The following is a 21,970-nucleotide window of genomic DNA, read 5'->3' on the forward strand; positions in this document are numbered from 1 at the left end:
TCATCATTGATCCTTCTCACTCTTTAAGCTGTGTTCCCCACCTGCACTTTTTCTTTTTTTTTAATTGATTAATTTATTTGTTTTTTTTAATTTTATTTTTGGCTGTGTTGGGTCATCATTGCTGTACGTGGGCTTTCTCTAGTTGCGGTGAGTGGGGGCTACTCTTCATTGCAGTGTGCGGGCTTCTCACTGTCGTGGCTTCTGTTGTTGCAGAGCACAGGCTCTAGGCGCGCAGGCTTCAGTAGTTGTGGCACGTGGGCTCAGTAGTTGTGGCTTGCGGGCTCTAGAGCTCAGGCTCAGTAGTTGTGGCGCATGGGCTTAGTTGCTCTGCGGCATGTGGGATCTTCCCGGGCCAGGGCTCGTACCTGTTTCCCTTGCATTGGCAGGCAGATTCTTAACCACTGTGCCACCAGGGAAGCTCTCCACCTGCACTTTTTGAATTCCACAAAGTGCCAGACGTTAGCATTACTTTATCTATGTATGGATATTATTAACAGACTGTATTCTACCCAGTATTCAAGTCCTTCTTTGATGGTAAGTTAGATTGGTGGTATTTTTAGTTATTCAGGTCACAAAGGATACCAGGAGCATCTTACATCTTATATCTGACTGCTCTTGTGACCTGTTAGCCAGAAAAAAGATAATTTTGTAAAAAGTATGCATCATGACTATGCTTTTAAAGCTCAGCCTTCTGTACAGGATACAGTTTTTTTCTTGTGTGAGGTGACTGGGATACAATACAGTTTGACAGATTTGGTTCCTATCAACATGGACCTTTCATTCAGAACAATTCCACTTGGTTAATAACTATTTAGTTGATAACTATTTTATATATTTAGTTAATAACCACCTTATCAAGAGCAACTTCCATATTAGCAACCTTTTCTTTCAGTCGGCGTTCCTGAGATCGTAGGACTTCTAGTTCTCCCGCCATCTTGTTTTTCTCTGCTGCAACAGTACTCAATTCCTGGCTTAATTTTGTCTTTTCTTCTTTCAGAAAATGCTTTTCCTACAATTACAGAGGAGAAAATATCAGAAATAATATGCTGATGTAGATGCTGAGATGTGATGGAAATATAAAACTATTATGTAAAGATCTGAACTATAGCTTAACTGTATATGGATTGGAGTTCGGAGCTGCTAGAATTATGTTACCATGTTCTCTCTCATTTTTATCACTACTAGTTTATTACTTCTTTCTAGGCTTATTAAATCTTTGATAAAACCTATGAAATATGTAATAACTGTACTGTCATAAAAAGAGACAGAGTTGTGGTGAACTGAGATTGAATCATATACCAAATCAAATTGAAACTTCTTTAAAATGACACAAGAGATTTAAAGGAGACACACGTATTTGAAATCTTTATGGGTTTTCTATTTTGTTTCAAGGTTGAATATTAATTTCACAAATGGTTAAATATTAATTTCACAAATGCCTACTATAGACCCTCTGGCATAAAAAGAAACAGGACACACAGTTCCTGTCCTCAAAGTCACTGTGATCCAGTGATGAGAATGAGCTTACTGATAAACTTATGGAGAATCTTTGGTATCTAACAAAGTTTCATTAAAATTAGTTCATTCCTTTAAAATACATCATGAAATGGGTAGAAAAGAACAAATGCATAGTAATCAAGTTAAGATATAAACCTGAACTTACTGAGTCTGTATTTCTTTCTATATGTATATTTTTTTCATAGAGAAAATGTTTAATGTAAACAAGGTAGTAGGTATCACCACTGTAATACACATTTTGGATACAAATAGTTTTTCCTTTTCTGATGAGAAAGAAAGAAGGATTAATTTTTCAAGCTGCCTCCTTCCTGTTTGAGGGGAATGTCATCGAGCTTTGATGAACACCTTCCTTTACTAGGTGCAGGTGTTTCTGGTGAGAGCAGGCAGTAACCTCTTACTGCCCTAAGTACCCTTGGGGAGGACGAGGATAAGCCCTGCTTTAGGTTCCAAATAGGCAAATAATGGAAGAAGAAAAAGAAAAGAACAAATTTAGGATAAGAAATGGAGGGGAGAAAAAAGTGGGAAAGAACAAAAGCACAGGAAATAAATAAGTCCATATGATGAGGGGTATGCACAAATGTATGTACATATTTGTTAATACTTAGCCTCATTCTAAAAAAAGTATTTCAGCATTTTCGGTAAGGGGAAAGCAATTATTTTAGTTGCCCTTATTTTCTGCTTATGCTGTTTACCTTCTCATCTCCATTATAGTCAGTTCTGTTATAACTCTTCTTCTAAAAGTGCAAATTTGTTCCAAAGTGATTGATGTTATCAGGGAACATTTGAATATAACACAAATTTCACATTTACTTATGCACAGTTTCATTTATGAGAAATACGGGGTCAAGGCAGAAAACAGCACCCAGCTAAACAGAGCTGCACAGAAATACACAAAAAGCATACATACACACTCTTCAAGCAACTATCAGCTCCCTCAGTTTACCGTGGGTTATGAGCTATGTCCATGCACATCCTGTGTTACAGGAAACCCACCTTCTACCCCTTCTTAACAACTCCCATGCTGCCATTCTTCAAGGCACAAGCAAACTTCCAGTCTTTTTTAAGATAAAGGGCCATCCTAATTGTAGTATTTATGTATCTCTTAACCATTTAACATGTGTAAAACAGTGCTTCCATTTCCATTAGGTTCCTGTTTTCCTTTCGTCACTGATGAAGTTCGTTAGTGTGGTGCTCCTGATCCCACTGCTCTGATAAGCCCCATGGTGGCTTTTATGGCACAATTTTGCATAGCGTGGTCATTTCAGGAACACATATGTTGCACTAGAGCAGAACTGAATATGCTTTGTTTATAACCATTCCGTCTCTCTACCATGAATATCCTTCTGCCTACTTCTTGCAGTTAAAATATTAGCTCTTGGACAGCTACATGTAAAAGAAATGAAATTAGAACATTCTTTAACACTATACGCAAAAATAAACTCAAAATGGATTAAAGACCTAAATGTAAGACCGGACACTATAAAACTCCTAGAGGAAAACATAGGAAGAACACTCTGACATAAATTGCAGCAATATCTTTTTCGATCCATCTCCCAGAGTAATGGAAACAAAAACAAAAATAAACAAATGCGACCTAACTAGACTCAAAAGCTTTTGCACAGCAAAGGAAACCACAAACAAAACAAAAAAAACAACCCACAGAATGGGAGAAAATATTGCAAATGATGTGACCGACAAAGGATTAGTCTCCAAAATTTACAAACAGCTCATGCGGCTTAATATCATAAAAACAAACAACCCAATCAAAAAATGGGCAGAAGACCTAAATAGACATTTCTCCAGAGAGGACATGCAGATGGCCAAGAGGCACATGAAAAGATGTTCAACATCACTAATTATTAGAGAAATAAAAATCAAAACTACAATGAGATATCACCCCACACCAGTCAGAATGGCCACCATCAAAAAATCTACAAACAATAAAATGCTGGAGAGGGTGTGGAGAAAACAGAACCCTCCTATACTGTTGGTGGGAATGTAAATTGGTGCAGCCACTATGGAGAACAGTATGGAGGTTCCTTAAAAAACTGAAAATAGAGCTACCATATGATCCAGCAATCCCGCTCCTGGGCATATATCCGAAGAAAATCATTGTTCAAAAGGATACCTGCGCCCCAATGTTCACTGCAGCACTGTTAATAATAGCCAGGACACGGAAGCAACCTAAATGTCTATCGACAGATGAATGGATAAAGGAGATGTGGTACGTCTATACAATGGAATATTACTCAGCCATAAAAAAGAATGAAATAATGCCATTTGCAGCAACATGGATGGACCTGGAGATTATCATACTAAGTTAAGTTAAGTCAGACAGAGAAAGACAAATATCATATGATATCGCTTATATGCGGAATCTAAAGAAATGATACAAATGAACTTATTTACAAAACAGAAACAGACTCACAGACTTAGAGAATGAATTTAGTGTTACTGGGGAGAAGGGTTGTGGGGAGGGATAGATTGGGAGTTTGGGATTGACATATACACACTGCTGTATTTAAAGTACAATAGATAACCAACAAGGACCTATTGTATAGCACAGGGAACTCTGCTCAATAATCTGTAACAACCAAAATAGGAAAAGAATCTGAAAAAGAATAGATACATGGGGACTTCCCTGGTGGCACAGTGGTTAAGAATCCACCTGCCAATGAAGGGGACACGGGTTTGAGCCCTGGTCCGGGAAGATCCCACATGCCGCGGAGCAACTAAGTCCGTGCACCACAACTACTGAAGCCCACACGCCTAGAGCCCACAACGGGAAACTAAGCCTGTGCTCCACAACAGGAAAAGCCACCTCAGTGAGAAGCCCGTGCACCGCAACGAAGAGTAGCCCCTGCTCGCCACAGCTAGAGAAAGCCCCTGTGCAGCAATGAAGAACCAACACAGCCAAAAGTAAATAAATAAATAAATAAATAAATAAATTTATTTTTTAAAAAAGAATAGATACATGCAAAAAAATAATAAAAGAGGACCAAGGAAAAAAATAATAAAATAAAATAAAATTCATTCCAGAGTAGTTACAAAAAAAAAAAAATACTAGCTCTTTCAAGGTCCTGCTCAAATGTTCCTTCAGGAACTTTCTCCTCATTCTCTCTGTCAGGAATAAACTCTTGTCTTTCTTCCATTGTACTTTGTATCTCTGCTACATCTTCTTCTGTGTTGTAGTTTACTAATGAGTGAACATATTGGCTTCCCCCATTCCAAGGACAGAGACTTACCTTGTTTGCATTTGCCATGGCCTCTTCTAAAAATTGTATCTTGCTCTGAAGGGCATCTATCTGACCTCTTTTAGCCGTAATTTGTTTTTGCATCCCCATTGCCACTTTCATAGCTGGAAAAAAAGGAACTAAACTGTATCTTGTTTCTAAAGTTTCTAAATTTTGAGAGGTGACTATAATTTGATGGTCAAACATTATGAGAAGGTGACAGGTAAGATTCCTCTAAGGCACCTGGACAGTTTCAAGGAAGTGTTCACAGAAAATGTCTTCAGATTTCACAATATTGGGATATAACAATTACCAGCAATTACTCAGAGGTTCTGAGCTCAAAAATGTATATAAATGATGATGTTTTGTGATTCCTTGCTAGAATTAATTTCACTGGCCATCATAATTTGCCGTATCTCCAACAGTTAATAAATAATGCTGACCAAGTTCATACTTACACATATAGGAAATATATACACACAAAATATATACAGTCATAATGTATATAGTATTTTTACTAAAATAATTTTTCTAGAAACTGATATATAAAATACCACGCAAGACATCTACTATTAGTGATCTTTTAAAAGATCCCAGTGATATCACAAACGACTCAATTTCCAGTCTCATGGTTGCCGTCATGTGCTTGGAACTCACTGCTGTTTCAGAAGCCAAACTGGCAATACAAGCATATATGTGATTATTTTACTAAAACTGATGACAGGATGAGAATGTTCGAGACAGGTAGTAGGCACTGAATACTTAAGATATGGCAGGCCACTGGAAAGATAAATAAAGCTCATCCTTGTTTGGAAATTCAAAGTCAGAGACCTTATGTTGTTTCTTGGAGTCAGCTGAGAAAAGAGGTTTGAAAATGCCACTGCTTTGAGTTAGGTCCAGTTAGAGCTTAGAGGTTAACAAGAAAAAGAAAATGTGCCATTCTTTAAAAGCAAACTATTGGAGGATGAAAGGTGTGACTTCTTCCTAACAAGATACAGTTCTTATAGCTAAACTGTCAAAGACAGGGTTAATACAGGCACAGTACACTGATTGGTTGGCATCATTTGCTCACCACTTTGAAGAATTTTGGTCTGATTAAGTGGATCATGGTTGGCCTTCAAAGGTAATTTTCTTAATAAAGTTTTTGTTTTAAGGTGATCTTAATCAATGAAAATAGGCATTCGAGAGCAAATACAGGATTACCTAGTTAATTTAACAATGGTAATGTGACTGGGGCAGTTGTGGAGAGGCCTGGAATACACTGAGGACGAGATCTGTCTGGTGGAGGGGACGAGGGAACAGACCCCAGATGGGCCTCTGGAGTGATCTCTCCAAGCCCCACCATTTTCTTGGTGTTAACCAGCGAAGAAAGAGCTGAATCTCCAAGAACCGCACAAAATATGGACGCGTCAAGAATTTGTGTGCCATCTTTGTGCAGGGGCCATGGGAATCTCCTATCTTTCCAATTTTGGTATATGTGCTGTTGAAGTAAGCACAAACGTAAGCCTTTTAACATGAAAAAATACTGAGAAATAGAAAAAATGTAGCCTTTAGTTAAATATTTATTCTTACAGTCAGCTAATATAGCCATACAAACAATGATATGAATAATATGAAACAGCAACTAACCTTCTCTCTCTGAATTAATATGGGCAGCAAGGTGAAAAGGGAACAGGTAAGTGGTTGAAGGGACCCCTCATCCTAGCAGTTCAATTCCCAGGGCTCCCTCCCATCTTCATCTCAGAGAAGGAGTTGGGAACTGACAATTAGCCACAGGTACACAGTTTATGTAGATAATAAACGTGTGAAAAATAAGGTGTTGAATGAAAATTATTGGTAACCCGTATTTATATCAACACTTCCTTAAAAACAATTAACTGGCATTTATGGACATTGAGGTCTGTTAGAAATTATTGAAATAGCTACAGAAAAAGAAAGATTCAGATACTTAAAGATTAAATTAAGTAAATGGCAATTTCCCTCAAAAAAAACCACAAAAACCTGAGAACTACTGCTATATAACACGCATCAGTGATACCTATTTACCTATTGTTGTATGTCTCTCACAGCATGCTGCCCTGTGAAGAGGTCAAAGGCAATGTATCTAGGTTTGTGTTTTAATAAATCTAGACCAAGGGAATTAAAAAGAAAAGGAAGAAAGCTACTAAAGCATACCGTGACCATCAGATCCTTCCATTGACTTTAATGTATTTCTTGTTTGTTCTAGCTCAGACTGTGCAGATTTTAATTGCATTTTCAGCTTATTTGTAGTAGTTTCCATTTCTTCACTTTTGTTTCGAAAATTCCTTTTTAAGACTTCATAGTCCTCTGTACAACGTGATAATCAATAATAGTTGATTAATTTTTTCTACTCCATTGTTATAAAGTATATTGTATTTGTAATTAATGATCATAGAATTTTAGAGCTGAAAGAGATTCCATCTAGTTACATCATTTGTTACAAAAATTAGATGTACATACACGTTTCCAGGCATCTGACTCTTTTTAATCTGCTTGGGTGGATCTTCCTCCTTTACCCACTTATTATTTACTGCTTTTTCCCAGCCAGTATAATTGGCTCACATCTATTTCATCTTAAACCTTCTTGGATAATCATATCTACCACAACAGATTTAACCTCCAGCTGGAGGTAGATGAAATGTCCACCACATGGTAAGTAACCTGAGGCCGCCATGTGTCTTATCTGATTTTTTATCTCCAGTAACTATCAAAATACCCAGCATTCATTGTTCATACATAAGAATACACACACACCCACCCCCCCACACACACACATATACACACACACACTTATTCAAGTATCTATTTATTTATATTTATCTATTTATATATGATAGATAGATTTACATATATAGGGAACAAACAGAACCAAGACCCCTCTGCTAAGATCTAACTCTGTCTAACCAGACACTTCCACGTGGATGTCCTGGTGCCCCCAGACCAACGGTATCACACTGACTGCGTCTCACCCTCCTGCCCGCAAGCCAACCCCTCCTGGTTTCCTTCTCTCAGCTGTTGGTATCATTGTTCTCCCAATACTGCAAATTTAAAACCTGAAACACATACGCAGTCCCTCCAATCTCCAAAAATATTCTTAATTCTTCCCTCTCCTCTCCTTCTCACTGCCACTGCCTCAGTTCAAGTTATCATCACCTTTCCCTGGGACTACAGGAAAACCCTCCTTAACTGGGTGGCCTCTGTTCCTTTAGGCTTGCCTTTCTCTCTTTACCTGCCGACAATGTCCTTCTAACATGTAAATTTGATGACAACAATCTCTTACTTAGTATCTTTTGCTGGCTCCACACTGTCTGCCTCATTTCTTAGTCCTCATTCCTTTGTATTTTTACTTCCATAAATACTTCTGAGGTCACATTATGTTATTTTATGCCTTCATGCTTCTGCCCATAATGTTCTCTCTGCCTGGATTGCCCTTCTACCTCTTTTTCACCTGCCAAATTCCTTTTCCTCCATCAAGCCCAGTACAGATGTTCCCTCCTACAGGAGGCTGATTCTCTATCCTCTGCCACATGTGCAGCCAGCATGCGTCCACTGTGCCTCACCCACTGTGCTGTAACCTGTTCTATACGGGTCTGGTTCTCAACTAGCCAGGAGCCTCACTGTTGTTTCTAGGGCCTGTCTCAGCATCTGGCATAGTAAGTGTTCAGGAATCACAGGTGTGTGTGTGTGTGTGTGTGTGTGTGTGTGTGTGTGTGTGTGTGTGTGTGTGTGTGTGTGTGTGTATGAGAAGTAGATAATACCTATACCATACTATTGGTGAACTAGGAGTACTTCCTTTTAAAATTTAAGGCCTTGGATTTTTCTGTTTCAAGAAATTTGCATAAGTCTGTTTACATGTGTTGCTTCGTTATTAAACATCTAATCAAGCTATCTGACTCAAAGGACTCGAGGTTTCCGCTTCCCTCACCCTCCTCTTGGAAACTCAGTGAAGAATTTTATGGACACTGAAGACTGACTAAAGTTAGTGGTTACTAAGTGCAAGCTGTGGGAGGGCTTCAAGGAGAAGCATCAGGATTTCAGGTGTCCACTGGGACAGCATAATTATCCATGTTTGTAATTGGGATGAGGAACCATTCTTTCACATAGTCCCAGGATCCTCGTTGAACTTCACTGATAGCACTCCTATTTTTTAGCAGAATTTGAATTGGAGTAACATACCTGTAAGACTGTTTAACTCATTCCTACTAGCTTTCACCTCACTTAATAAACGGTCTCTCTCTTGTCTGATGTCCTTCACTGCACGGAGCCGCTCAGAGCCTGCATTCACCAGCTTCACATTTTCCAGCTCCAGGTCACTCACTCTGGCTTCAAGCTCCCGTATCTTTGCATCTTTTTTATCTTTCAAAATCTAAATATAGGGATAAACACAAAGGACAGAGTAAGAAATAAAAAAATAAAATATAAAGCAGCAATAGTAAGCTGGAAAACAAAAGGAATATTTGACTTCCTTTTAACCTTAGATGTTAATTCTCAGTATCACTGACCGCAACCCTTCATGATTCCTATTCTTTGTACTCATTCATTCAAAAAAAGGTATTGAACACCAGCATCTACTTTGTGCCAGGCTCCACTTCATCTGTTGGGGATAGCGTAGCAGGGGAGGTAGGGGAGGCCCTAGGTGAGCACCTCCTTGTTTTACTCCCAAAACACCTCACCTGCGAGGCTTCCCCTGCCCTGGCCGTGTATAGCAGTAATCAAACAGTGTCCTCGCCCTCGTGGGGCTTTACATTCCAGTGAGAGAAGACAGATGAAACAAATATTTAATAGTCAGATAATGAGGACAAAAAATAATTAAAAAGGTGAGAGGGTAGAGAATGAACACAGGGAGGGGGCTGCTACGTGAGCTAAGTTGGTACGTGGAAGAGAGCCTGACTGCTACCGTGAGGAAAGCCTGCTAGGCAGGCTGGCTGTTGGCTGTTCCAACAGCCAGGATTTTGAGAGGGTTCCCACCAGTCTAACTAATAAAAGTGGCCCACTCTGCCTAAACTGTTCTGCAAACAAAACGATTTATGCTGAACACCTGTTTTCCTTTCGGAAGACTGTATTCACCTGTCCGGTAAGGAGTACCTAAATGACCAGCCCCCAGTATAAAAACCCTGCAGACTGAGTCTCTAATGACCTTCTCTGGTTGGCAACATTTGACACATGTTGTCACAACTTGTTGCTGGGGGAATTAAGCATATCCTGCGTGACTGCCGGAGAGGACTTTTGGAAGCTTGTGCCTGGTTTCCTCCGTGTGCTTTTACCCTTGGCTGATTTTGTTTTAGATCCTTTCATTGTAATAAATCCTATCCATGAGCACGACTATCTGCTGAGTACTGTTTGAGTCCTCCTAGTAAATGATCACCCTGTGAGTGGTCTTGGGGACCCTGCCACAGTTGGTCAGGAAAGGCTTCTCTGATGAACAGAAGCCTCAAAGAGGTAAAGGAGCAAGCATGTGGCAGGCTGCGGACAGCTCCAGGCACGGGTAATGTGTTCAAGGAACAGCCCTGGTCCAGGAGGATCCCACATGCCACGGAGTAACTGAGCCCGTGGACCACAGCTGCTGAGCCTGTGTTCTAGAGCCTGTGAGCCACAACTACTGAGCCTGCATGCCACAACTACTGAAGCCCGCGTGCCTAGAGCCTATGCTCCGCAACAAGAGAAGCCACCGAAATGAGAAGCCCACGCACTACGAGGAAGAGCAGCCCCAGCTCACCGCAACTAGAGAAAGCCCGCGCACAGCAACAAGACCCAATGCAGCCAAAAATATAAACAAATAAATAAATTATTTTAAAAAAGAAAATCAATATTAAAAAAAGATTTGTGTTTATCAGAGGCAGGGAAAGGATGGGGAGGGGAAATTGGATCAGGTGGTCAAAAGGTACAACGTTCCAGATATAACAGAAATAACTACACTAGTGATGTACTGTACAACATAATGACTATAATTAATACTGCTGTATGGTATATTTGAAAGTTGCTAAGAGAGTAGATCCTAAAAGTTCTCATCATAAGGGAAGAAACATTGTTTTATTTAATTTTTTTTGTATCTATATGAGATGATGGATGTTGACTTACTGTGGTAATCATTGCACAATATATGTAAATCAAGCCATTATGCTGTATACCTTAAACTTATACAGTATTGTGTCAATTATATCTCAGTAAAACTAAAAGAAAAATAATAATTGTACGTGACTTGTCTCCTACTACTTACCGTGGCAGATACAGGTAACATAAAGCTTAGGAAATCAAATTTTTAAAAATTGGTTCAATAGTTTTAAATTTTGATAAATATTTACTGAGCACCTGCTGGGTGCAAGGCACAAAGTCCTGGGGCAGGGGTACAAAGATGAATAAGATGTGTACCCTGCTTGAAGAAGTCTGCAGTCTTATAGGGAAGAGGAGACATTGCTATTTATACACACACACACACACACACACACACACACACAGTGCAATACAGAATGTGATCCAGGCTATAACAGGTACAAATGCAGTATGATAAGGTTCAGAAGAGAGAGAACGGAATGGGGGAAGAGAACTAATATTTTCTAAACATCTTCCACAGGCCAGGAACCAAGCTAAGTAAATCCTTGATACATATTTTCTCATGTAAGCCTCAAATAACCCAATAGGTTTTGGGGGTTTTGTTTTCTTTGTTTGCTTTTTGGTTTACAGACACAGAAGCCAACGTTCAGCAAACAGTCCAGTGTTTTACAGTTATTGAGTGGTGAGAGATGGGGTTCAAATTTAGGTCTGTTTGAAGAGGGACAGAATACTTCTTCCAACTGTGGGATCAGGAAAGGCTTCACAAAGAAGCTGGATTTTCTCTTTTCCGTCAGCAGTTCCGAACCATTTTGGGGCCATTCCTTGTGAAATCTGATAAAAGTATGGAAACTTTCTCACGAAAACATATATGCATACTGACACAAATACATTCAAACAATTTCAGAGTGTCCACAATCATCTTACAAAACCCCTTTCCAGTCAATTAGGTCATACTTACTCATGGGAAAAAAGATATTTCAGAAGCTAAACCAACAAAACACTCTACAGACCTTAACTTCCTGTAGCTCCAGTCTCCTATCATTGATCTCTTTCTCCAGCTGGGCTTTCTCTACTTGCATAGCGCCAGCCGTCCGTCCGTGCTGGCCCACCAGCTGCGTCATCTTTTCAATCTGTTGCCGCAGGATCTCGACCACTTTGTCCTTCTCTGCCATCTGCAGCTTGAGGGCCTCGCATTCTATCTGCACGTTTCTGAGGTGAGCCCCTTCATTCTTCAGATGCTGCAGCTCCTGCAGCTTCAAGTCCACCCGGGAGCGCAGCCTCATGATCTCCGAGTTGGTGGCCTCGATGGCTCTCTCCTTCTCCTGGAACGAAGCTGTCAGGTCCAACACAGTCCTCTCGGAGCTCTCCAGGCTCAACTTCTTGGCTGTCAGCTCTTCTACGACTTTGCGGAGCATCTCTTTGGTGGATTCAAGCTGAGCAGTCAAGGAGGACACTTTTTCGAGACTTTCATTCTTTCCCTGAATTGCTGCCATCTGATTGTTAAAGAAGAATTTCATGAATTTAGGCAGACAGACAGAGGTCTCGAGATACGACAAGTTAGCTCAACAACGTGAAATCATGAATCTGACAGTGTCTCAAATTGTTCTGCTGTCAGAACCTCATAGAGACCATAGACTGACATGTGTTAATTAGACCAAGGTGGAGAGGCCTTAATTGAATAATAATGCTCCTCCTCTAGAGTGGTTTTCTAGCGTTGGGAGGAGCTTGGCAAGTTTCCTCTGAGGATGTCTTCCACACCAAGTTAAGTTAGCATAACACTGGCAATAGTGGAGAGTGTGGTAGGATTGAAGACAAACTGCCCTTTCTATTTCCCTCCAACCTGCCCCTTAATTCCGGGGGAAAAACAAAAACAAAAAAAATCTGTTGGAAACCTTCAACCCTGCTGTTCCTCAGATCTCCCTATGGTTTGATGCTTTTCTGAAATAAGCAATTACTAGGTTACCAATTTCTAGGTGGAAATGAAAAGGAAAATTGGATTGGAGTTTCATTACACAACAATGGACAAAAACGAGATAAAGCTTAACATTTTAAATTTAACAAGTCGTCAAAAATATAGACATAAACAACAGGTTTTTATAAGTTGCTCACAGAATCCACAACCCTACTTTGGGGGAGACCAAGGAGGAGCCGCCCAGCCCTGCCTGACCTGCCGTTCCATCTGGTCCTGACACTCGCTCTTCATGGCCTTGAGGAGGGCCTCCAGGTGCTGCACCTCCATGTTCCTGTTGTCCAGCTCCTGCCGCAGGTGGTCGATGGTGATGCTGTTGCCTGTGTCCCGGTCCCACAGACGCTTATTCTGTTCCTTCTCGAGACTCAGCTCCTTCTCTCGTTTATGCAGATCAGCCTACAAGAAACGAAGATAAGCTTTTTCCCTAGTATTAAATAATTAAAGTAAAATTCTTATTTTCCTTCCTTACATCATTTTTGGAGTTGCTATGTGATTTGAGAAGCCTTTGATTTTGGAATCTGATTCCCTTTTAATGGCTTGATAAAGAACAATATTTCCTAGAAAAATAACATTTTGTTTACTTGTAATTTCTAGCATTACACCTCAATGGACTAGACCCCAAATAGTATATAATGAAGAGGAAACTACAAATCATCCTGTTACGTTTTGAATTTTCTAACAAAGGCATTATGCTTCACATCAAGTGTACTCCTGTAATAAAGAAAAGCTTGAAGGGACAGCAATAGTAATTTGGTTGACTGCTTCAGAAATAGCAGAATAGTGTCTGGTATTGGGATTGGACGGGCAATTGGGTTGTGGATAGAATACCTCCCTCTTCAGTTACTCAAGAAACACATAGTGAGTGCTGACTGTTGGCAAAAACGCCATAGTCGGAGAAAGAGAAAAAAAAGACACACAGATATTCAGAGAACTTTTCACCCAGAGAGAGATAAATGGACAAATAACTGGAAGTGGCTTTTCACTGAAGAGACAGAGCTAATGAACAGCAGAGAGAAATGATCGAAAAGGAGATCAAATGCTTCAAGACGGCATCTAAGTTGGACCTTGAGAACAGCTTGGAGATGCAGAGATTAGGAAGAAGGGACTAGAAAGACGCACATGGGGTTTGCTTGGAGCACTGGGTGTATGTGGAGAGAAGAGACTGGAAAGGTAAGCTGGGGACAGATAATAACTGAAAGGCAGGGAGTCTGACTTTATGGGGAGAGTAATTTCTGAGTGGAAGAGAGACACAATCAGAGCTATAGTTTAGAAAGATGAATACAGGCTGGACGGAAGAGGGAAGAAACTAGATTTAGGAACCGAGTGAGGAGATGCTGCCACGCTGCAGGTATGATGAGGGGCTTGAATGAATGGGTAGTGGCAGCAAGAATGAAAAGGAGGGGATGGTTATGAGGACGGTTCAGACATTTAACCTCCAAGATTTTCAAATTAGATATGAGGACACTGGGATACACGCAATAGGAGGGAGAGAAGTGAGGATCATCCCAAGGTTTAGAGCTTCTCTCCCAGTTGCCAGCTCTCCCTTTACCGCACACTCTTCAAGCCCCCTGTCGGCCTGTCCTCTACCAGCAGAGGGCGCTGTAGCCTGGAATAAGGTTGGGTGGGGAGAAAAGAACCCTATTCTATAGGACCTCTAATAAATATCACACGAAGGGGTACTAACGTCTCCTTTCCTAAACTTCTCAGCCTGTCGTACCCCTAAACAGAGGGCAGAATCTGGTTCACTACTCTCAGAATCCTCTTTTCTTTCCTTCTAAAAAAATTTTTTTTACCTGAACTTGCATTTAAATTTTCTTTATACATGATTTGTGTTTTGGATGTTGTTTGGCTTTGAAACGAACACTCAACATTATTTCAATTTAGCAGAACACAGTACCTAATTGAAAGACTATGGGTGTTTGACACATGAAAGAATGCTCAACATCATTAATCATTAGAGAAATGCAAATCAAAACTACAATGAGATATCATCTCACACCAGTCAGAATGGCCATCATCAAAAAATCTACAAACAATAAATGCTGGAGAGGGTGTGGAGAAAAGGGAACATTCTTGCACTGCTGGTGGGAATGTGAATTGGTTCAGCCACTATGGAGAACAGTATGGAGGTTCCTTAAAAAACTACAAATAGAACTACCATATGACCCAGCAATCCCACTACTGGGCATATACCCTGAGAAAACCAAAATTCAAAAAGAGTCATGTACCAAAATGTTCATTGCAGCTCTATTTACAATAGCCCGGAGATGGAAACAACCTAAGAGCCCATCATCGGATGAATGGATAAAGAAGATGTGGCACATATATACAATGGAATATTACTCAGCCATAAAAAGAAACGAAATTGAGCTATTTGTAATGAGGTGGATAGACCTAGAGTCTGTCATACAGAGTGAAGTAAGTCAGAAAGAAAAAGACAAATACCGTATGCTAACACATATATATGGAATTTAAGAAAAAAAATGTCATGAAGAACCTAGGGGTAAAGCAGGAATAAAGACGCAGACCTCCTAGAGAACGGACTTGAGGTTATGGGGAGGGGGAAGGGTGAGCTGTGACAGGGTGAGAGAGAGTCATGGGCATATACACACTAACAAACGTAGTAAGGTAGATAGCTAGTGGGAAGCAGCCGCATGGCACAGGGATATTGGCTTGGTGCTTTGTGACAGCCTGGAGGGGTGGGATAGGGAGGGTGGGAGGGAGGGAGACGCAAGAGGGAAGACATATGGGAACATATGTATATGTATAACTGATTCACTTTGTTATAAAGCAGAAACTAACAAACCATTGTAAAGCAATTATACCCCAATAAAGATGTTAAAAAAAAAAAAGCAAATAGAACTTCTGGAATGAAAAAAATACAATTGTTTAAAAATACTCAATAAACTGTCATAAAACAAAACAAAAAAAAAAAAAAAGAAAGACTATGGGTGTTTGAAGATCGGCTTCACCTAACTTTTAAGCCCTAACAGTTCTGCTTAAAGTGTAGAATACTGTATTTTATATGTAAAACTTGAGTAGTGTCTAGGATATTGTGCTGTGTATAAATGTACAACTATGTTGTAAAATTTGTAATTTTACAAATGAAACTAGTTTTGTGAACTATTGTGGTAAAAATTTCCCAGAATTAATCTCATTCATATTTCAAATCATCAACTTGCCAAGAGCTTTTGAAGTTTATCGTCCAGATTTCCAGATTCCTCACTGAACTGATCACGTTCCGTCCGTGCTTCCATTAGTTCTGAGTTCGCAAGAACTAACTGCTTCTCCAGCTCTTCTATCTAAAAGGAAAGCACAAATCAGTCTGGCTACGTCAATGAGTAATATAAAATAAATAGAGTCTTTGGAAAACAAATGGTATTATGTTGGGGCAATGGTATTATTTGGGGGGCAAAAATAAAGTTTATTGTGATGTATTTTGCGAAGTTTTCTAAAGTTAAGATCTACGTAGAATTTAGCCAGACAAACGGACCAAAATGAAATACTTGGTACTGTTGGGTTAAGCCATGGTCTGTAATGCATCACTCTCATTTTCATACTATTCAAGATTTATCTTCTGTGAATATGTGTTCTATAATTTGGTATTTAAGGAAGCTTGATGTAGCATAAATAACATTCTGCAGAGCCCACATAAATTAACTATATTATACTTAGAAGAGCGATTTTGTTTCAGAATATCAGTGTCAGTAATAAAAGGCATTGAATATAAAAGAATAAATGGTAACAACAAGTTTATAGTTACTGTCATTATTATATAATCACCCTATTTTGCAAGAATAAGTGAAGTTATATTACAATCCTCAATTCCTACAACTATAAAATGGGATAAGAATACCAATTTTAAAGGATTGTTATAGGTGTATTTTTCTCTTACAGACGGGCAGCTGTTTCATCTGTGTGACTGTGCATTTCTATGACATATGCCAGAAGGGCCATAGCTGCTAACAGCATCCCTACAGCTCTTAACCTGGAGGTGCAGTGCAGGCTAGAAGGTTAAGGTCTCAGACAATGTAGATTTAGATTCCGGCACAGCTGTACAAACTCATAACTTAGACACAGATATTAAAATAATGAAAAACTACTGATACTTAGTGATATGTAGTAATCCCTGATCTTTAATGTGATACCTACAATAATATTTCGTCATCCACTTTTCAGTAATAACAAATCTTTCATGTCTGCATAAATGTTACACATCCCTTCCTACTGCTAAGGCATCTATTGAACAGGCTTCCAAATCTACTGTCAAGGATAAAACTTATTGATTGGTTTGGACGCAACTGGGATTAAACCTTCTTAAAGAACATATGAGCAAGACTAACTTTTTCTTAATGACTATTTTAAACTGGACTAAGTTCATTTAAGATCTTTATTTATTAATTCAGTACACACTTATTAAGCACATTATATATAAACACATATATGCAACTATCTCTTTGATAAATGGTAAGTATGAATACTTAGAAGTTATCTCTGTGTGTGTGTGTATATATATATATATCTTTATACATACATACATACATGACTTAAGAAAATACTAATACAGGACTATCAAACAGGTTCAAATTCAACAGAGTAGTATTACAGCCTACAGGGACTGGAATATAAATTTTAATATATACATTGGATATATTTTAAAACTGACTCTGTATTTGACTGCATGTTATATATAAAAAAAGTATTTCACAGGAATTAGATAAAATAAAACATTAGGTGACCGACTGAAATGTGCTCAGAGATTCTCATAATCCTATAAAGAAGTACTTCCACTCTTGTGCTCCTTTGGGGGCATACACAGAAAAAAGCCCTACAACAATTCACCCTCTGTGGCACAAGTAGCTTCCTAAGATAAATGAATGAATAATGTCAGTTGATATAACCTCTTCAGCTCTTTTATTGTTGGGAAAGACTAACTCAGCACACTTAGTAAAGACAGTAGGAATAGTTAGGAAAAAACCCATAAACTTTCACTTTGGGTAGACAAATGTGATCAGACAGGAAATGTGATCTTACTAAGAGTCAAACACCTTGGGTTCTGAACCAGCTTCTGTCACATAAGCTCTCTGAGCCTATAATTTGAGTCTAAATTATACATTTTTCACCAATAATTTGAAAAGAGTATTCTAGATGATCTTTTAAATTCCTTTCAATTCTGCTACTAATACTTTTTAACACAAGAAGAACAGTTTTAATGAAGCTGAAATTCTATCTTTTCCACCTGTCTTTGGAAACAAAATATGGTCAAAGGAAACATATTCTGAGCTATAAATTTAAAAAGAACACCTTCCACTTGAAAAGTTACTCATATGACTAAAACAAACATCTTCTACTCCTAGTCTGGTGTAAAACCGTTTCTGTCTTTGAGCAAAGTATTTGTATATGCGCTTTAAAAGCTTCAATTAAGACTTGCTATTTTATGTCTGTTTTCACTTTTTAAGAAATCCTGGGTAACCATTTGATGTTAAAATCTGTGAGGCCAAAATTTTAAAAAGAAAAGAAAAGGAGTCAACTCGTAACTTTCTAAGTATCAGAAGTTCCTCCAGACCCCTGCAGGAACACTTGTTTTGTAGTTGTCAGTACTGACTCAACTGCTATAGCTCTGCTTTTACCTTTCACTTTTTAGAGTAAAAATATTTATATTAATTAATCATTCAAAAAGATAAATGGAGAGTGAAAGGGAAAACCATTGAAGTAGCAGCTGAGCTGATACAAACCGCTGTTAAAAACACTATAAAGAAAAGCCTTTTAAAATGTCCAGAATAAATACTGACATCTGAGATATAGTAAAGGTTTTTTCTTTTTCTTTTTAAATAGCAGCACTGGTTTTCCCTTTCACCATCTATGAATCTACTTTTTGTTTTGGATCACTGGACAAATCGGTACTGGGATCTCATTCTAAATCTTACAGTGATTTTAGGTATCACCAATCATGCCAAATTGTATCTTTTGTTTTCTGTGCTCAAAAAGACACAGTTATGGGGTAATAAGGGATGCTGCAGGTGAGCATGGAGGTGCATTGGCAGAACTATGCAAAGAGGTTTGCACAGAATCTTCCCGCACAGTAGATAGCTCCAGCCAGTGCTACTAAATCTTTACTTTTTGAGTATGAAATTCAGCCCCAAATGCTTTCAAAGTAGGAAAAATAAACTTAGAATCAAGATCATGAGATATTTTTGTTGTCAAAAAGCGAAAGTTAAGAGTAAAGCCAAATCTACAGAGCCAATAGTGACAGCTTCTACTGGTCCAATTTCGTAAAGGGGAATTCTGGAGGTTCTCCTAAAATGGAAAGAGAAGAATAGAAAAAACATTACAGTAAAACACTTTTGTATGTCTGAAGGCTACGTCTAAAATGTTCTTTGAAACACAATTTCTATTTTCATCAATATGATCTGAAGAGAAACACTGCCCTCCTAAACAAGTTTTCTCTAAACTTATGCATTTTAGTTGGGAAAGTTTTGTTCAGACCTGTCATCAGTTTTTTAAAAATAATAAATACTTTTGTTCTGAAGGAATCTGACCTCAGGAGAAAATAGTAATACTGCCTGCCTCTCATAAAATATGTTGATGTGTAATATCAACATACCCTTATAAGTCTCTTTTCTCACAAACCTCACTTTTAATCATAGCTTTTAAGTATTTTTTCCTTATTGTTATTCGGATAGGATATACGAAAATGTGCACTGAAGCAGTGGAAAATAAAATATATTTTAAAGTTTTAATAGGCTTTAGCAATGTAAAGTCAAGGTACATGAAAAATAAAAGAAATTAACAAAAGAATCTGTCTTTAAAAATTCTATATTCGATTTATTACAACAAAAACATTTCATAACAATAGAATTTTTCATGAACCCAAACTGAAATACTTTTGCTAACTTGCTTGATCTTCTTTGCTCAGTTATGCCATGTATTATTATTTTTGTGTGTGTGTGTGTGTGGTACGCTGGCCTCTCACTGTTGTGGCCTCTCCCGTTGCGGAGCACAGGCTCCGGACGCGCAGGCTCAGCGGCCACGGCTCACGGGCCCAGCCGCTCCGCGGCATGTGGGATCCTCCCGGACCGGGGCACGAACCCGTGTCCCCTGCATCGGCAGGCGGACTCTCAACCACTGCGCCACCAGGGAAGCCCTGCCATGTATTATTAATGCCTTTCAGGTCGGAGTATATTCAAATCTATATTTACATGGCAGGGTAATCATCTCTCAGTGTTCCTTCACTAAAGGGAGTTACTGTTAAGAGACCCTTGTTAACCATCATCTAGGTGCCAACTCAGTTAGGTTCAATATGCTTTATTACAAATCTCAACGATCTGGATTAAAATTAATTAAACTAATATGCCCCCCTTATTTCCAATAATGTTGACTGTTTAAGACTGTCGAAATTCTTGGTGATCCATTGTTTACATTAGAGCAAAGTAAGACAATGATTTTAGTATTATGTTTGTATCTATATGACCTCAAAACACTCATATAAAAGGTTTGCAGGCATTCATCTGGATGCTTATGCTTCTAGAATGCTAAAGAGATAGACGTTTATAAAAACCAAAACTATTTTTGTATTGTTTAGATGTCAGTATTTGTTAAAATTTCCTACCATGCCCAAATTTAGAGTTGATCAGCATGATGCTATATATCAGACCATGTGCAGATTAGCAATGGGTGATAGCTTATGAAGGGGTCATCTTTCCAAGCAACATTACAAATGGAAAGCTATATCAATTTCAAATTATGTAAGACAAACAGGTGAGTTGAGTTTTATTTAGTACTTGGTGGCTTTTCAAAGGGTTTAATTTGTCAATAAACAATGAATAGTCTTTTCAAAATGGTTTGAGTATGATGAATATCGGTTATTGTACTGTACTATAGTACAGCAGCTCTCCTATTTCCTTTCTCACTGTTGGATCGTCAGTGCTCAGCTTGGCCAAGGTGCCTACCTCCACTCAACCTGAGTAGTAAAGTGAAGCATCTTTCTACCCCACGCTGTATTGAAATCATTACCATCCTATAGGGTGAGATCAAGGCCTTTTGTGTAGGCTTGATCTGCCCAGAATGGGTTCGATCGATATTCCTGCTATCAGTCTTCAGGGGAAAAGTTCACCCTGAGGAAAGAAGCTAGAACACAAAAAGCAGGCCTCAGAGAAGCAGTAAAGAGCAAATATTTCTCTCTGGGCTTTTGTTTCTTGGGTTTAGCCTTTAAGAAGTCTAAGGTTCCTCAAGGCTGCTTCCAGGTGGCTGTTGTTGAAATGACCTTGATACAAGAATCTAGGCCACGAGCTAAGGAAGAGGTCTTGGAGAGCAGTGTTATTCACACTGCAACCCAGCAGTGAAAAACGAAGTCAACTTAGTGAGCATCAAATCAGTATCTGAAGAAAACAGAAAAGAGCCAGCATCTTAAGTAATAGGGGTAAGTATTGTTTTGTGAAGTGTGCTTCAGTTGTATGTGTGTACTAGATTATATGGTAAACTATATTTCTTGCTGTGGGTAGTGATCAAAAATGTTTGAAAGTCCCTGTAGAGGATCCAAATCTCATAACTGAGATTATATAGTTTCATGTTACTCTTTATTGTTTAGACTTTTATAGTAAATATGTCTAAATTTTCCATTCTTCTTTCAGCCGTGCCACAACGAATTAAAGTTGAGGTCTTTAAAGTTGAGAACCGAGGAGAAACAGCCCCCTCCTGTGGCCAGCAAATGGGTGACAGTGGTAATTACAGGAGGGGTTGCTCAAAGGCAGGAAAATATCTGGAAGAGTTAGTGCTGCAATATTCAATTGCTTCTTCCCATAAGGAGCTTTTTTCTTGTACTGTTACCCTGTAGAACTGGATTATTTTATAAAGAAAATCTGGCAGCTTCCTTATACTCTATTTCTTCCCAATCAACTAAGGAGTAGGAAATTAACTACAAGTGGTTAGAACTGTAGGTTCTCTTATAGACAGGATGATTATACGTAGAATTTATCTTCCAGAGTCCAGGACATTTTGGAGATGAAAGGTGGCATTCACAAAACAGGACACTACTTTGTGTCCTTGAAATTAACAAAAACCTAAGCTCCAGAAAAATGGTTGATAATGATAACGAATAGCTTGTCTTTAGCTATAGACAGGGAGAGAACAGAATATTGCAGTAAATATTAATATCTAGTTTCAATAGGAACTGTGTGAT

At 38.8% G+C, this 21,970-nt stretch overlaps 1 protein-coding gene across 1 annotated transcript in view; it reads right to left on the reverse strand.

The window, feature by feature from the left end:
* The window catches only part of CCDC158 (coiled-coil domain containing 158), a gene marked incomplete at both ends in the record, with an annotated part of 83,668 nt that overhangs the window by 46,233 nt on the left and 15,465 nt on the right, over nucleotides 1–21,970 (reverse strand). The window contains 7 exons of the mRNA XM_082837596.1: nucleotides 851–1,009; nucleotides 4,764–4,876; nucleotides 6,927–7,079; nucleotides 8,949–9,138; nucleotides 11,834–12,316; nucleotides 12,991–13,188; nucleotides 15,975–16,094. Coding sequence (XP_082693722.1) covers nucleotides 851–1,009; nucleotides 4,764–4,876; nucleotides 6,927–7,079; nucleotides 8,949–9,138; nucleotides 11,834–12,316; nucleotides 12,991–13,188; nucleotides 15,975–16,094 — 1,416 coding nt within the window. The remainder of the gene's footprint in view (nucleotides 1–850; nucleotides 1,010–4,763; nucleotides 4,877–6,926; nucleotides 7,080–8,948; nucleotides 9,139–11,833; nucleotides 12,317–12,990; nucleotides 13,189–15,974; nucleotides 16,095–21,970) is intronic.

Source organism: Leucopleurus acutus (genome assembly GCF_964270905.1).
Source record: "Leucopleurus acutus genome assembly, chromosome: 4".
Taxonomy (NCBI): Eukaryota; Metazoa; Chordata; class Mammalia; order Artiodactyla; family Delphinidae; genus Leucopleurus; species Leucopleurus acutus.